Source organism: Miniopterus schreibersii (genome assembly GCF_964146895.1).
Source record: "Miniopterus schreibersii genome assembly, chromosome: 1".
Lineage (NCBI taxonomy): Eukaryota > Metazoa > Chordata > Mammalia > Chiroptera > Miniopteridae > Miniopterus > Miniopterus schreibersii.
Window position 1 is genome coordinate 10221739 of NC_138101.1, and position 16642 is coordinate 10238380.

At 42.9% G+C, this 16642-nt stretch overlaps 1 protein-coding gene across 3 annotated transcripts in view; it reads left to right on the forward strand.

Annotated features, from left to right (window-relative positions):
- The window catches only part of SLIT2 (slit guidance ligand 2), a 297260-nt gene that overhangs the window by 257754 nt on the left and 22864 nt on the right, over nt 1-16642 (forward strand). For all 3 annotated transcript variants that reach the window (XM_081147027.1, XM_081147028.1, XM_081147029.1), the window contains one exon: nt 15122-15215. In XM_081147027.1, the coding sequence (XP_081003153.1) occupies nt 15122-15215 (94 nt within the window). The remainder of the gene's footprint in view (nt 1-15121; nt 15216-16642) is intronic.

Below are 16642 nucleotides of genomic sequence, written 5' to 3' on the forward strand. Positions count from 1 at the left end.
TTAAAGGTAAATTTCTAAGAAATTCCTGAAATTATATAAGCTCAAAGCCTATAAAAATGAAAATCACAAACATAGCACCCCTGCCATGTTGAAAACTTGACGCCTTTTTTAAAACTCTGGCATGAACTCAGGTGTTGAATTGAAAAATGTGTTTTGCATGTTTCCCGAGAGTCAGACCCCTGGATCTGTCTGTCAAGACTATGTTTCTTAATCAACCCTGTTTTCGTGGAACCACATACAAAGATGATACAAAATTGATAACAATAGAAACCATGAAGTTCCTTAATGAACTTCATCCACGAATTCAGTGAATGAAGGTTTTCCTACCAGTTGGGTATATAAAGATGTAGAATATATTTTGTGGAAAACATTCAGAGCGTTTTAAGTTTTCCATTTTGTACAGTTATCTCTTAGTTTTCCACACCTCCAGTGCCCACGCACAAACCATTAAGTGCACGTGTTAAAAAGTCAGGCAGGTTGTTAAGTGACCTGGTTGAGACGCAGATCTCTGGCTCCCTGCGATGCGTTTGCCTGTTGCCTCATTTCCCCCATGTGTGCCCTTGGCCAGCTGTAGGTAAGAAACCTGAGCCTTGCTTCCCTCTGCCCTCTGCCCCTGGCCTCTCTGTTATAAATGCATTAGCTTCCTGTGCTCTGCTGTTGTATCGCAATGTAAAAAGTCTTTTGTCTCTTCTGTCTTTGTCGCTGCCAGCTGCTAATCTGAATGAGGTGGAAAAAGGTTAGTTGCCTTTTAAGTCTATTATGATTTTTATTTTTGTTTCCCTCTGTCTTTTAAAGCTACATGGATTTCATTATATGTACATGGTAAAAGGAATGTTGACAAAATCTGAAATTAATATGTTGAATCAGCCGTGCAGATCCTTGATATACGGGTAGCCATGCCAAACACTATAAAAGGGCATCTGACATGCACTTTCCCAGTTTCTGGAAGGCTATAAAAGAAACCTTCTGAGTGGAAAGAAGGGTTGGCTAAAAAGAAAGACTAATAGCTTCCATTTTCTACTTGTCTGTACGCTTTTACTTTTTTAAAAGATATTGCAAACATGAGTTACTTTTACAGTGAAAAATATAGGCCATTTAGTACGTCAGATAGGGTACAGATAGAAATATTTTTTCAATACTGGGAATTTTTCAATAACTTGAAACTAATATCTTCAGTAACATGAAACAGGAAAAACGCATTCATGAAAACATACTATAAAGTGTAAATCTTACAAAGCCCAAGCGGTTGATTTATAGAATGACATTGTCAAATTCATGTTATGGTGTGTCCTGAGTACTAGGCAGTATTTTTAAACCATAAAGAGAAGTATCCTATCATTGACATCAATATGGTCCACGGGGCTCCCCAAATGTACCAGGGCCCGGGAAAGGAGGTCTTAGAACTTTTAGGGCAGCAGTAGGCATGTCCAAGGGATCATCATGGAACCTTTGTGAAATGTTAGCTCAGAGATTCAGAATTATTACTGATAACATTGGATTTTTACTCATTCCGTTGACCAAAAGTCTTCAAGTGCCAAGTGCAGGCACAGCGTCCTCTAAGGAGCCCACTATATGCTTGTCCTGACAGTGCCGGTTGTATGTGAAGCATCGGCAGGGAGATTATAGGGCTAACACGGGTACTTTGCCCAGCAGCTCTCCTTGTCACCTCTTGCTGAGGACTTCATTTCTTTCTGTTACATGGTTCAGGTGATTTACTGGTCGGTCACTTAATTTACTGTGTGCAGAATTAAGTTGACAAACATGAAGAAAATGGTTTCCTACTTGAAAAATGTAAAAAATATAGCCTGGTCAGTTCTCTGTGGGTTAATGCGTTCAGTGCCACCCTTCGTCAAATGTCGTCTCTCCTTTTTACAAGTACTAAAGCAATTGGTGGTCTGGGGCAGTGAGGTCTGAGGTCTGCGTCTATCTCAGAAACACAATAGCGATTATTCTGTCTCAGGAATATGCCCTTAAATAGCTCTGTATACTCTCAGGAGCATGCTTGGCAGTGTGATAGTGTTTTAAATCACCACGTGGTTTCATGTGTTGACTAAATTTCATGCTTATGTTTATAAAACATGTCTTTTATTTCCAAGAATCCGCAGCTGACTGAATTTGCTTTTAAAAGCAGATTCTCTATTTTTTAATCCAAAAGTTAACTAGAAATGAAATTTTTAATTTCTTTATAACACTAAGGGTACTTACCTTAAATAAAAAGAAGTTCTGTAATTAGCTGACCTACGGTTAATGTTTTAAATCCCCATAGACATGAACAATAGGGTTTGAGCAATAACTTGTATGAAACAATGAGAAAGCACTTACCCAAGGACCCACACCTTGTGAAGAGGGGCCCGGGTGCAAGCCAGTGTCCAGCTGACCCCAAGGCATGTGCTCTGACTTGGGGGCCTTGCCCTAGCACCAACCCCTTCTCATCAGTTGCCAGGTTCCAGGCTCAGGATCTCTGTACGTCCCTCAGTGGCTCCAACTAATGGATGGTGCCCAGCAAGCTTGCCTCCTGCTGGCTCTTCAGCTTGCTATACAAAATGTCCCTTATGTGCGTTTGGAAAGAGCAAAGGCGGCCACAAAATTCAGGTGCAGACAAGCAATCTGTTTTATCTGCATATTGGGGGGGGGGGGAGAAAGTGTCTAATCAATGCTTGTTTAATAATTATTAATTAGGCTAATCATCCCATCATTTAGGGCAGGTGGGATACTGATGAATTTGTACAGCTAATGGAAAAGCTCAGGTTTCTTTTCTTTTTTTTTTTTTTTTATTGATCTCAGGGAGGGGGAGGGAGAGAAACATCAATGATGAGAGTCATTGATGGGCGGCCTCCTGCACACCCCCTGCTGGGGATCGAGCCCACAACCCGGGCATGTGCCCTGACCGGGAATCGAACCTTGATCTCCTGGATCCTAGGTCGAGGCTCAACCACTGAACCACTGGGCAAAAAGCTCAGGTTTCTCATCCCAATATTTATCAACTCTGGGACTCCTCGCAGTCTTGTTTTTGTTGCTGTTTGTTGTTTTGTTTTTACCTTACATAGATGTTTCAGAAAAGCAGGGAAGAATGTATGGGAAAACACTGTAAAATGTCACATGTCTATACTCCAGAAATATCAGGGGCTGCCTTGTATGACAGATGTAATGCAAATGTTTTGCATCATTTAATTCCAGCCGCCATCACTACGTTGACATCGATGATTCGACGCCATTCCTGATGGCATGAAAACTCTTATGGTTATTTTGGTAGAGAACATTCCACCTAAAGATTATATGTGTGAAGGACATTTCTCTCCCCATATTTCTCAGTACTACCTTTTTAAAAATCATTATTTTGTTACTTTTTATGCTCAGTTCAAGCGGAAAGACTTTATTTAGGGTTAAGCCTTTGGTTCTCTTTACCCCCTTACTCTACTTTGAAGTGTAAGGAAATAGTAAACACTGAAGAACTCTTGGATCTGGTTGCATTTTTTAGGTTTTGTGTATATTTTTGGATTTTTATGATCTCTTAAAAATAGTGACTCCCTCTGTTATTAATTCTGCCTCGAGATGTGTAAGGTCTTTATGTCAAAGTCAATATAGTTGCAGACATACCTGCAGTCTGTTTTAACCAGAGAGAATACTTTGGGAGCCTAAGGATATTGTGTGGTTTTCACTCATCTTCCAACCTTCCAGAGCCTTCTTAAATGCCTTTGAGTCTCAGAAAACCTTTTAATGATCCTGTTTGCTCCTCAGTTAGTAGGCAGGGACCGTTGAGCCCAGAACAACAGTTTAGCTTAACCAAGCCTTATTCAATCCAATTTGGATTTATTTATTTTGAAAATAGATTTAAATATTTCTGCAGTTTCAGTAGCTGTTGGAATTGGCTCCATTATTTAGTTCCAGTGTTCCAATGAGGAAGTAATGAAAAACACCTCCTTTTGTGTTTATTTATTGGGGAGGTAAGTTTTTCCATTTTAAAATTTTAAAAGTTATTTATTGAGAAAATACCTTATGCAGGACACTGTGCTAAGCATCCAAAGTGATACAGAAATGCATAAAACATTGCCCTTGTCTACAGGGCAAAATCTTTGGCTTTGGTTCTCTCTGCAAGTTCAGACTAGGTCAGTTATTTCTCCAGGACAAAGTCATCATTCCTCATATCCCAAGAAAGTTAACAGCATAATATAGTTACTTTACCAGTTTGTAAGCAAAGAGAAACCCTCTTTTCTGACTATGAAGACTAATCAGACTTTCTGGCAAAGAGGCATTATGGAGTAATCCATTTTATATTATAAAAGAATTGTCCTTGGAAACATTTTAATATCCACATTTGTGAGAACATAAAAGGATTGTCCTTGTTGGAAACATTTTAATATCCACATTTATGGCATGTTTTCTCGAGCCTTCCTACTTTGAATTATGATTAACTTTATGTCACAAGGTCACTCTGTGGCCATGTCCTGCTTGGGCACGTGTCCCATTTCGCACACTTTTGGCACCTAGAGGATATTTATCAGTGGCTCACATATCTTTAGGAATTCACAGCCCCTCAGAATCAATTCCCTGAATTTCTGTACTAACAACGGGACTTAATTAAGTTCAGGGAAGTGTTGATCGTATTGTGAAGGTCAGTTAACTATTTCTGATTGAGAGGACACATTTCAGGACAGTCAACACAAATTAGAAAGCCTCAGATGATTAAAAACAATCTCCAGATATAGTTGACTACTTTAAAAAATAAGAAATAGAATCACGCTATTTATAAATAATCTGTGACTTCCTAATGGAAATAAAGCCAGTTGTTACCATCACCACCGACAAGATTGGAGAGTGGACATCTGCCCATGTTACCATGCTGTGGCGTTGGGATTGAAACCTTCAGCAGAGCATGTCACACACTGTTCTAGTTGGGCTCAGCAAAAGAGGGGGACATTGGAATCATTTTCGTTCAAGTCCAGTTCAGTGGACCTGCCCTGGGTGACTCCCATGATCCCGTGAGCCACGTCCACCCTCTAGTGAGGTCCATCCATCTCCCTGCCACCCGGCAAGGTCGGTGGGAGGAGAGAGAGCCTTTGTCTTCACATGATTAAAGAGCAGATGGAAAACCACAATGAGCCATCACCTCCCAGCTGCTGGAGTGGCTGCCGTCAGTAAATCACTAGACAGGTGCTGGCGACGGTGTGGGGAGAAGAGACCCCTGGTGCCCTGCTGGTGGGGCTGCAGACCGGGGCAGCCACTGTGGAAACAGTGTGGAAGTTCCTCAAAAAATTAGAAATGGAGCTGCCTAGTGACCCAGCAGTTCAACTTTGGGGAAGTTTTGGGAAGAAACACAAAACACCAATTCAAAAGAACATACGCACCCCTATGTTTGTGCAGCCTTACGTACAGGAGCCGAGATGTGGAAGCAGCCCATCAGCAGATGGGTGGGTAAAAAGCTGTGGGACATTTACATGACAGAGTACTAGTCAGCCGTGGGAAAGAAGGAGCTCTTCCCCTTCGCATCAGCGTGGAAGGACCTGGAGAGCATTGTGCTAAGTGAAATAAGCCCGTCAGGGAAAGACACATACCATATGATCTCACTATGTGTGGAATCTAATGAACAAAATAAACTAACCAAAAACAGAACAAATGGGAAATGTACAATTTCTGATAGGAATTGGATGGAATTTTTAAAATTTGGTAACGAGAATCATCCAGGTCCATGTATCTTAACCTTTCTCAGTCATGCCACTTAAGTGCTTACAGGCACGCTTCCTCGGTTCCTGGGCTCACCCTCCCCACTTCCACTTGGGATTGTCATTATCTAGCAGAGGAGAGTACAGGAATGTCTGAGCCACCAGGCTGCCCATGGCAGGCCGACGTCAGCACTCAAACCTGCTACCAGCTTCCCTAATACTCTCTCTGCTTCCTCACATTGTCCCTCATGCCATCTGGGTCTCCTTTATTAACATTAAAAACGTATTTGCCTTTGAGGTGCAATCAAATAAGTTATCTTACATTTTTCAACAGCTGTGAAGTGTCTATTTTGTGAGAGATAATTTGCCAATTAATGCAATGGGGATAAAGAGGCACAGATATTAACTGTAGGCAAAGGTACTTGCCCCCTGTCCTCAATGAGTGTACTGTTAAGAAATTAAATCTCATTTGTTTTATCCAATAAATTGTTTTTTGATACCTTCCCTTGCTGTGCCAATTCCAGGAGAGTAAACCGATACCATTTATTCAGGGTTTTCTTGAGCCAAGTAAGAGTTTAAATGCAAATGTTCGAAGAATGATGCGTTTGACCCTCCAGAAATCTGTGTCCTGGGGATTCTGTCAGGAATTCAACCAGACTTCCTTCCTTCTTCCAACTATATTTGAAAATGTCATAACAGATTAGTTTTAACAGTAGAATTCTGGTCCACTTATTCAGATTGCTGCCATAAATTCCCTTTCCATTATTATCAAAATCAGTGATCCTTTTGTATTAAAAAAATGAATTTGGTACAATTTATGAACAGGAACAAGACCAGGCTGCACCGTCAGCCCCAGAGCCCTCCCCACCCCTTGGTGTACCTATGAGCCCTGGAATGGACTCTGACATTTTTGCCTGTTGTAGAGAAAAAATAAATTAATCTGGCTGCATTAGTAGAAACTAACAACAGTTCAGCATTCCAGCAACGTGATGTTACTCATATCTGCAATTATCTTATTTTTGGAAAGATTCAGAAAAGATATTAATTCAAATCCATTCTTTCCTATCTCTCCATTAGTGTAAAACAAATGAATACGTATTGTCGTTGTTAAGCCTCACCCGAGGATATTTTTTCCATTGATTTTTAGAGAGAGTGGAAGGGAGGGGAGAGAGAGAGGATGAGAGAGACATCGATGGGTTGCCTCCGGCACGTGCCCCTACCAGTCTGGGGAATCGAACCTGCTACCCTTAGGTGTGCAGGCTGACGCTCTCACCACTGAGCAACACTGGTCAGGGCAATACTTTAAACAGAATTATTTGAATTGGAAAATTCCAGAAATCCTAATCCAGGGACAAAATGATCATCCTCTTTTCTGCTAGGCAGGCTTTGAGGAATGAATAAGCCTACGTAAGACATGCTGTCACCCAAATTTCTTGGTAGATAGAAAGCAATGAATCATCCATCCAGAAACTCTTCTAAAGTTGCCTCTGGTTAGCACAATTTCCAAAGAGAACAGGCCTCTTTAGGGGTAATGAATTCAGGGACTGTGTAGTATAGTTTTCACTAATAAGTGAAAGCAATAATAAGTCATTCAGCCGGTCTCTAAATGGCCCATGGTCCATCACTAAGTGGAACTTTTAAGGAGCACTGGAAAATTGGGCACCTCATTTTTCTAAATTTTCCAGATTGGACCCTCCAGGGTAAGGACTTTGTCATGCTCACCCTTTAATCATTTGCTGGGTGGAGCTCAAAATATATTCCCCAACATCGTATTATAAAAATTACGAAAGCACCTTTTTTTATTTTCCTCATATAAAAACTCTCACTCCAGAGTATGTCTAAATGGAGGTTGTTACAAGTGGTTAATTTTTTTACACTATGACTAGTTTCAGGAACCATTTAATGTTAACTGCCATGGACTAGGTGGCCAAAGCATCACTACAGTTAAGAATTTGTAACAGTGCCATGAGTTAAGCCAGTATTTTTTTTTTAAATATATTGTTTAAGAAGTTTGAGAGTATGTGCAGGAAATGTCATTCATATTGGTTTCAGGATTCGACTTAGGTATCTTCCGCTTGTGTTGAGTGTTGATGTCTTTGACATAATTGAAGTTTAAAAAATACTTTCAAGATTATTATTTTTATAACTAAGAATAGTACAGATATTAGTAGTTAATTTTATTTTTTAATTTAATTATTATTTATCTTTATTGTTGACAGTATTACAGATGTCCCCGTTTTCCCCCCATCAATCCCCTCCACCCTGCATCTACCCCACCCCAGGCCTCCCCCATACCAATGTCTGTGTCCATAGGTTATGCCTATAAGCATATAAGTTCTTAGATATTAGTAGTTACTTTTAAGTTCAGCTGTTATTCAAAGCTCAAGCCACTCTCCAAATTTATAGTACAGTTGATGGAACTAGGCATTGGGCTCACTTTTCTCCGCCTCTCTAAGATGCCAAAGTTTGTGGTTCTCTTGCATTATCACCTTTGCTATCCTAACGTCATACATAATTGGCACTCACTGCTGTTCGGGTTGCCCGTCCTGCAAACCCTAATGGTTAATACCAGCTCCCCTTGGAGAGAGGGCTGAGGGTTTATTGTCCAAGTCAGCCATGACTCAGTGCTTGCAGAAGGCTTCTGGCCCCGGCAGCAAACAGAGATGATGCCAGACCACTCTGCTGCGTTCTGTGCAGTCCTTGCTGCTTCTGAAATGCAGAGGTCATGGTCATGGGCCACCCCCTTTCCTCGCGCATCGCTTATTACTATTCTGCTAAAGAAACTCTGAGACCCGGGAGAAAATGTGAGGCTCAGGAGAGAACTACCACGTGGGATGAACTAAGAAAGGAAAGAGACATGGGAGGGAGGGAGGGAGGGAGGGAGGGAGGGAGGGAGGGAGGAAGGAAGGAAGGAAGGAAGGAAGGAAGGAAGGAAGGAAGGAAGGAAGGAAGGAAGGAAGGAAGGAAGGAAAAACTTTTATTCCCACCCTAAACCTTGATTACTTTAGACCTCCCCGCCTGCATCGGTTGGCCTGTCTACTGTGACCAGTCCCACACACCGGGTGGCTTCAACAACAGAAACGTATTGTCTCCCAGTCCCGGAGGTTGGAGTCTGAGGTCCACGTGGCAGCAGGGCCGGTCCCTGGAGCTCTGTGAGGGGCATCTGCCGCAGGCCCCTCTCCCTGGCCCGCAGCGGTCGCCCCCTCCCCGTGGCTCTTCACGTCACCTCCCCTCCGTGCCCCATTTTCTGTTTTGATAAGAACATCGGCCGTGCTGGAGCAGGACCCACCCCGATGAGTTCGTTTTTACTGGATTACCTCTGTAAAGGGTTGTCTCCAAGTGAGTTTACATCCCGAGGCCCTGGAGGGCTCCAGTGCGTTCCTTTGGGGGGGGACATACTCCATCCATGCCATCGCGTCACCGTGTTTAAAAACCTTGAGCTTTGCACCAGAAAACTTGGTCTTCTTCCAGTGTTCTCCATGTGGCTGAGAAGTGCTTCCACATATACACACCAGACAGCAGAAGTCCCAGACACCCCCTTCTGTCGCCTGCTGCATCATCCAGCCCGTGACAAATTTCCACCATTGGGCTTCCTGACCCCCTCCAGGCCATCGGGTCTCCTGCCACCGCCCGAGCGCAGGCCAGGTCCTGTGTCATGCCATTCGCGCCTGGCCCTCTGTAACCCATCCTCCACTGGCGCCAGAATGTTCCCTTCCAAGTGCAGGTGTCACATGCCATCGTCCACTTCAGAGCCTCCAGTGCTACAGGGGAGAGCCGGCCTGCCAAGGGGCCCCGGCCAGCTTGTGTGGCCCCTCTGGCGCCACGCTGTCCTGGGCTCATCCCCGTCTCGGAGCTCATGTCCCCATCCGCCCCCTGCCAGCCCTCATCCCCCCTTCGCCCTCATATCCAAATCTCCCTTCACAAAACCTCCCCGGGCAGCCCCTCTCCTAGGGCACCCGGGCACCTTCTGCTCAGCATTTATCACGGCGGTTTTATAGCTGCTCGAGAAATTACTAGACTCCTAGCTCTCCTCCCCTCCACCTCTCCTGTATAAGCTCGTGAGAACAGGGCTGTCATCTTTGTTGTCGCTGGTCACCATTAGACTCCCAGCGTTATCGCAGGGCCTCGCACATAATTGCCACTCAAGATATCTGGTAATGTTAATCTGATTTTCTATCAGGATCATTAGAAAAAAATCATAGGCAGATCACTCCATGGGTATCGTGGGAGACGTTTGTAGAACAGGTACAAAACTACTTTGGTAAGTTTGGGTAATAAATATAAGTGAAAAGGTAACTGAAGGTGCCAGAAGTACAAATGAAGATAAAAGGAAGGGCCTCTTGTGTTTCGAAAGGAAGGAACATTAACATCGGTTAGGTTCATGGATCTAAAGTGAGCAGGAGGCAGGGCCCACTCCAGGGACTGTTCCCCTGAAGGACTGTCAGCGTGCACTGAGATTGCTGCCCCGCTGCAGTGACATTGGTGAGTCGGGGGCTCTGGGCGGTGCTGACACTTTGGTTCTGCGCCTGAGTGCGAGAGTGTTGCTTTGCGCGGCTCAGCGAGATGCTCCTTCTGCTAACTTGCTTTCTGCGTTACCCATCCCTTTATAAGCATTTTTAAAAAGACTTTTTAGAGCCACAGTTGACCTCATACAACTTCAATGTCAGAACCTCATTTTCCGATGAAGAATTGGGACTCAGAACAATAAAATAGTTCATTTCTCTGCAACCAGTCCGCTCTTCTAGACTGAGGAAGTTGCAGAAGGCCATTTCAAGCGGTAACTCCGCAACCCAAATGTCACCTCACCCAGTAAGCGTAGTTTCTCCCTGTGATTTCGCCCTTTATGCCTGTTCGCTTGTCACTCCAAACAGAACATTCACTCTGATGATTCAGCTTCTACTGCTCCACCTAGAAGGTGACCACGACATTTATCATCCGAGTCAGGGCATCTGTGTGACTCCATGGGGGGCACTCTTGATGATTACCTTGGGTCACAGGTGTAAGCCAAGACTTCTGAGCAAGGCAGGGTGTGTGGTCGCATTGCCAGAACACAGGCTCTTCGGAAAAGCCACATGTACAGGTACTTAGTGCGTAACGAATCGTGGCTCTTCCTCAGGAGGGGGCTGGGGAGTGGGCATTGCTGCTCCCTGCTCCCTCACAGCCCTCCTTAGTGTAAGGGCAGAGCTCGGCCGTTTCCAGTCCGCCCTCTGCCACAGTCACCTGACAGACACAGTCAGGAGGAAGGGCGCCAAAGCCAGAGGTCACTTTCTTACAAAAGAGTCACCTCTGTTTAGGACGCGCGGTGCTTTTCCTTCACAAGTTAGAGCAGCTCATTCGCTAACTCTGGTGTCCTGAAGGGCTAACAGTGGGCTCCCTGGTTGACCCCTCTCTATTTCCTGCAAACACAGACCCCCCACCCGCACACACACACACCTTTTTAACTTATCAACGAAAATTCTGAAAACTTGAAGTATGAGGAAAATTAATTTCCTTGTTTGATCAAAAGTGAAATCTCAAATGTCAGGCAGCCATGGTGTCCACACTATCGCTTTGTCATTGGGGACCTTTAAGGATCCGGGGCTGAGAGCAAATACACAGGATTTGCTGTGTTGGTGCCAAATTATGGAGTCAAGTCTGCCTAGGCCCCTGTCGTTTGAGGAGTTCATGGGCTCTGGGGTTGAACCTGTCTTCAACCACACTGACCTTGACCACTCCAAAGGCTGACTTATCCTTCCTAAAGCCGTGTTAAAAATATAAAGACCTGCTTACGGGACAGTAGGTGACCACATTAACCATGTGTAGTATAGAAAGAACATTTGCTCTTTGCCTTTCTGTCACCTCACGCTTTATTGTCTCAGGACAGGGGCAGCCATGGGTGATACTATCTCAGGCAGGCCCTGGACCCTTAAAAAGGCAATGTCTGGTGCCTTATTGTTTACTTTCTCCTGATTTTCCCACTAACTCAAGTCTTGCTCTGACTACACACACACCAGTGAAGGAGGAGGGGAAGGAGAGGAAGGAAAGAAAAGTTGCATCATGTCCTCTTCATACGATGAGGTTTTCAGAAGTTTTTCATTAGTGGCTAAAAGCACATGAGGACACCGCTGTTTGTGCATTTTGTTTCCATTCTGCCTGGAGAACCAACAATATTTCCAAGTGCCCTCTTTTCCTGTCCCGATTGAGAAGCAGATAGCAAATCCTGTATTTGTCCCTGGGGCTCGCTACGTTTCCCACCTTAGATCGAGCTCCTGGGTGTCACTACTGTGGGACACTATTTGAACTTTAAGAGCCACCTTCCCCAAAGTATAGCAGAATCCAATCCAATTAGGACAAATTAAAGAAATAGTCCAGTGAAAACCTTTATTTTAATAGTTGGCCATGGAAAAACCTAGAGTCATGTTTAAAGGAAAGAGCATAGCTATTTATTATTGATGAGTGACTATCCAGTAAAATTAAACAGAAAAATGTCTAAAGGCTAAACTGAAATTGAAGTCAAATAAAGGTCAGCAAGATAGAGTTCTTGCCTTAAAAAGCATGAATCTTTCTTTCCATAACTACTATTTTCATATGTCTCCAAACTGTACTCTAAAAGATATAAAGGCAGATATGCCAAGCATATTGCTCTCAGTGATCTTACAAAGAAAGGGAATGAAATAAATACCAATAATATGCAGTGCACCCAAAACAGTGCAACTCCAAACGTTACCTTATATGATTCTCATGAACATTTAGTGACTGCTTATTTTCAGAACCTTTAAAACTGTCTAACACACAGTAGTAAGCACCATACAATTGTTCGTTAAGTCAGTATCAATGCATACAATATGTGCTCTAAGTTAGGCAGAAGGAGACATGACATATGAAAATTGTAGATAGATAACAAATGGTTAATAATAATACCCAGGAAGTTTTCATAAAGAAGGACACATAGGAGGGATGGGAAAATTGAGAACAGAACTTATTAAAGTTACTAAAGCAAAATGAAACACCATCAGCCCAGGCACGGGTTTGAGATAAATTCATAAACCAGTGAACAGACGCAGCCAGGAGTATAGGATGGAAGATGGGTTTTAAAAGGGAGGGAGGTGGTAATGGGACACGAAACGCTCTTGTGGTATTTGTTACTATTACAGTATTTGGTGATACTTAAAAGGAGACAAATCCTTTTTGAAGTCATCAGTCTTACCAGAGTGTCCGACACATAGCTTCATAATGGTCACAAGGACTCTCATTCACAGCTGTAGCAGTGACTCCTGTTGCTGCAGTGTTATTCTTACACCATGGATTCCTGATAAGGTAAGAAATGCTTGGCATTGATGTAGCTTTTCACATTCAATTTGGCGCCCTTAGTCTAGAAGCTGTGATTGATTACAGACTTGGCCATCTGTTTAGCCAGTAGTTACTTAGAATCATCTCCTTTCTCACTTTTCCCCCCACATCAAGCTTATAGAGAAATACCTGGTGGAGTGTAAGAGTCAACTCTCTTTCCTTCTCTTGGAGCTGAAGTTCTTCCTCTGTGTTCTGTCTCCAGCTCACACCTCCTCTGCTGGTAGACTGGGAGCTGACTGAGGGCAGCGTCCATCGCATGCACCCTTGCAGCCCCAGGATCTAGCACAGAGCATCCCGCAGTAAATCCTTGTGAACTGCAGTTCACGTGGGCTTAGTTGGATGGATTGGGTTGGGTCGCATAGGATAAGATCACGGTGAATAGAAAGGAAAGCACGTCTCCCTTTCTTATTTTTAAAACAATTTTTTATTTGGGGATAAAGTGAAAAATGCATAGAATGTCATTTATTACATATTTCAAATGGTCCTTCTCTATTATCAGTTCTTTCAAACTGCTTTGGGTGTAGACTGCTGCAGAGAGCCTGAATCCAACCAGATAGATTCAGTTAGAAAACTGGAAGTGTGTTTCATCATGGTGAGCCAAAGAATTTTGAGGATAAGTTCCATCAGGGTGCATTACTCAGCATGATACTAACAGTAAGGGAAAAGTTTTAAATAAACCCTGTTTCAAAATAGCTCATCATATGTACGTTGTGAAAACATTTTTGTACAGATGCAGAGACGCAGAAAGGCTTCTTGTGGAGGAAACATACGAGACTTTTACTGCAGTCAGTTTGCCTTAAGAGATGGAAAAAAAACCTAGCTTGTCATAGAGCAAATTGATGTAACACCTAGATGAGCACATGTGTATATTTGCATCATAGGAAAAGATCCTTGAGGTGTAAATAATATGCCACATTTAGTTGCTAAGGAACTGTTTCTACCCATTATCAAAGTATTACTAAAAGGACAGTCTTCTAATAAAGGGTTGTGCTCCGAGCGCCTCATTGTTTAGCCAGTGCTGTTTAAATCCACACACTTGGAACAAATAAAAGTTCTAATAGTTTCTCAGAAATGAACAGTGGCTTATGGATGTGTCACTAAAATAATTAAAAATAATTCAGAAGTAAGGTAGAAAAGAACTTTTTATATTATATTTTTCCATTCCCCTATTAATCTCACACAATGATTGGGAAAGTCGTCTCCCTGAAAATCATATTAGGCCTGATAAATATGAAAATGAAAAAGAACCATGTTATTTGTATTTGAAGAAAGTTCCTAAGACAGAGTCAGACATGCAGTTAACACCGTGTGTGTAGACCCCTCGTGCGTGTGCTTTTCACTCTCTTTTATTGATAAAAACTATTCCTTCCAACCTGGGTGATGCTCAGAAAAAGTCTATGTTCTCATCTAGATTGATTTTCCTTTTGCCTTTTCCTGTCGGTCTCAGTGGATGTAGCTAAAGAGTATTCTCTGGAGCTGCTGCAGTAAGTTGTAAGTGGGGAAAATATTTTATTCTAGACTTACAAGACCTTGGAGACTATGAAGATTTGAGGATTATTTTTTCAGACGTTAAATAGAGTAAGCCAGACGTAAAAGGGTCGATACAGAATGATTCTACCTATGTCAGGCTCAAAAACGGGCACAACTAATCCGAGGTACTGTCAGGATGGCAGTCGTTTACCCCGGGGTCAGACCTCTGGGATGCTGGTCACGGTGTTGTTTCTAGGTGAGGATTCTGCTAAACTGAGTGGGCTCAGTCTGTGAATATTTATTAGCTGTTCATTCATCCTTTGGGTATACGCTATACCTCCATAAAAAGGCTAAAATAAAATAAATATAATAATAGAAATGAAAAGCACTCAAATTTCCTTTTGCTAATTCCCATGGTATATTCTAAAAAGCTGGTGTTCGTCTCAGATCACAGTACTTGTGTTTTCCCAAATCCTAAGGCTATGTACCAGCAGGACCAGAATTTTGCATCTTCTGTTTCTATGTCTTGTGATTTATTTATTTTTTATTTATTTTTTTGCCAATCACAAACTGGGCTAACCTGTAAGGCCCATGACACAGCCCGCTGGCTGGAAGCCTGTCACCCTTCCTGTATGAACTGACACTCTTTGCCATGTTAACAGGTGAGCTGTGTGAGGAGAAGCTGAACTTCTGTGCCCAGGACCTGAACCCCTGCCAGCACGACTCCAAGTGCATCCTGACGCCAAAGGGAGTCAAGTAAGTTGGGGGCCCCTCACTGCTCACAACTGGGGGCTGCCCTCTTCTAGGAACTCTTCTCCACTCTCCTTTCCCGATCTAGCCCCCCACACCTTTGCTCGGGATTAAAGGGACATTTTTTCAGTACACTGAAAAAATAAGAGAGTGTTTCCTTTTTTCCATGACTCTTCCTAGGAAGGCATGTATGAAATAAAATAGCCTTTTACTATACGAAAATTTATTTGAAGGCCAGATAAATTTGTAATATCTCATAGGTGCTGTATTATTTGAATGTAAGTCTGGTAAAATAGGAAGTTTAATTTAATGTAACTGAACATTTGTTAATCGGTGGCAATACTTTAACTACCCAAGGCGAGGAAGGCGGAGGGACCCTGTGCCCCAGGTTGTCCTGGGACCGTCCCAGTTTATGCCTGTGGTCTCAGTGCAGTGAGTGATAGTGCCCCTCCCCTGCCATACAGCTTGTGTGGGATGGTAAAGCATGTGGCCTCTCTGGGTAGACGGCTCCTTCCAGTGGACTCAGAACTTCAAAATCATCTTTTATGCCCTCCCCAGCAATCTTCCTGAAATTTGTTTGCTATCAAATTAAGTGACACCTTTGCCACAATCCTAAAATATTTTAAGGGTCTGTCAACAGCAACTTCTCTTCTCAGAAACGGCAGTAGTTTAGACATCTTCTTGCCCAAGTTTCTCCTTTTGAACGTGAGGAAACCATGGCCCAACGCGACCAGTGGCTGTCCAAGTATCTCGAGGTTATTTACTGGCAGAGCTGGAGCTCAGACTTATACTCCCGGCTGAGTGATTTTTCTAACACAGGTTACCTCTCACAACATTTGGCCTTCATTGACATTGCAGTTGGTTTATTATAGAAGGGGAGCTGCACTCTCAGGGGTGACACAGCCGGGTTCAGGAGCTGAGCTGTGCTTACATCAGACAACTGGCAAATACCGTGATTTGTTCCTTTAAGCAATTGTTATTGAGAACCTGCCGTGGGTCAGGGCACATGGCAATATTACCACCTTATGTTTTTATACTGCTTTATGGCTACTCACTTTCACATACTTGATCTTCTCAGTGAAATGACTCTGGTTTAATTGCCGTAGGATTCAGAGAATTAAAAATGACTCAGGTCAAGAACAGTTTTAGGAAAGAAGATGGGATTCGAGCTGGGACTCTAACATACTGCAATTTGTCAACAGATCCTCAAACAATCTGTAGGCTGGGAAGTAGGGGTCAGTATTACCTAGACTCCCACTGCCTTTAAAGATCAGTCTGAAAAAAAATGTTTATTCTCAAGTTTTATTTAATTTTTTGACTCACCTTGGTTTAAAATTTATCATTTTAGAATATACAGATACAGTTGCAATAGCTGCAGATTCCATTTGATGACTTATTGAAAAAGAAAAGAATACCCTTGATTCTACTTTTCA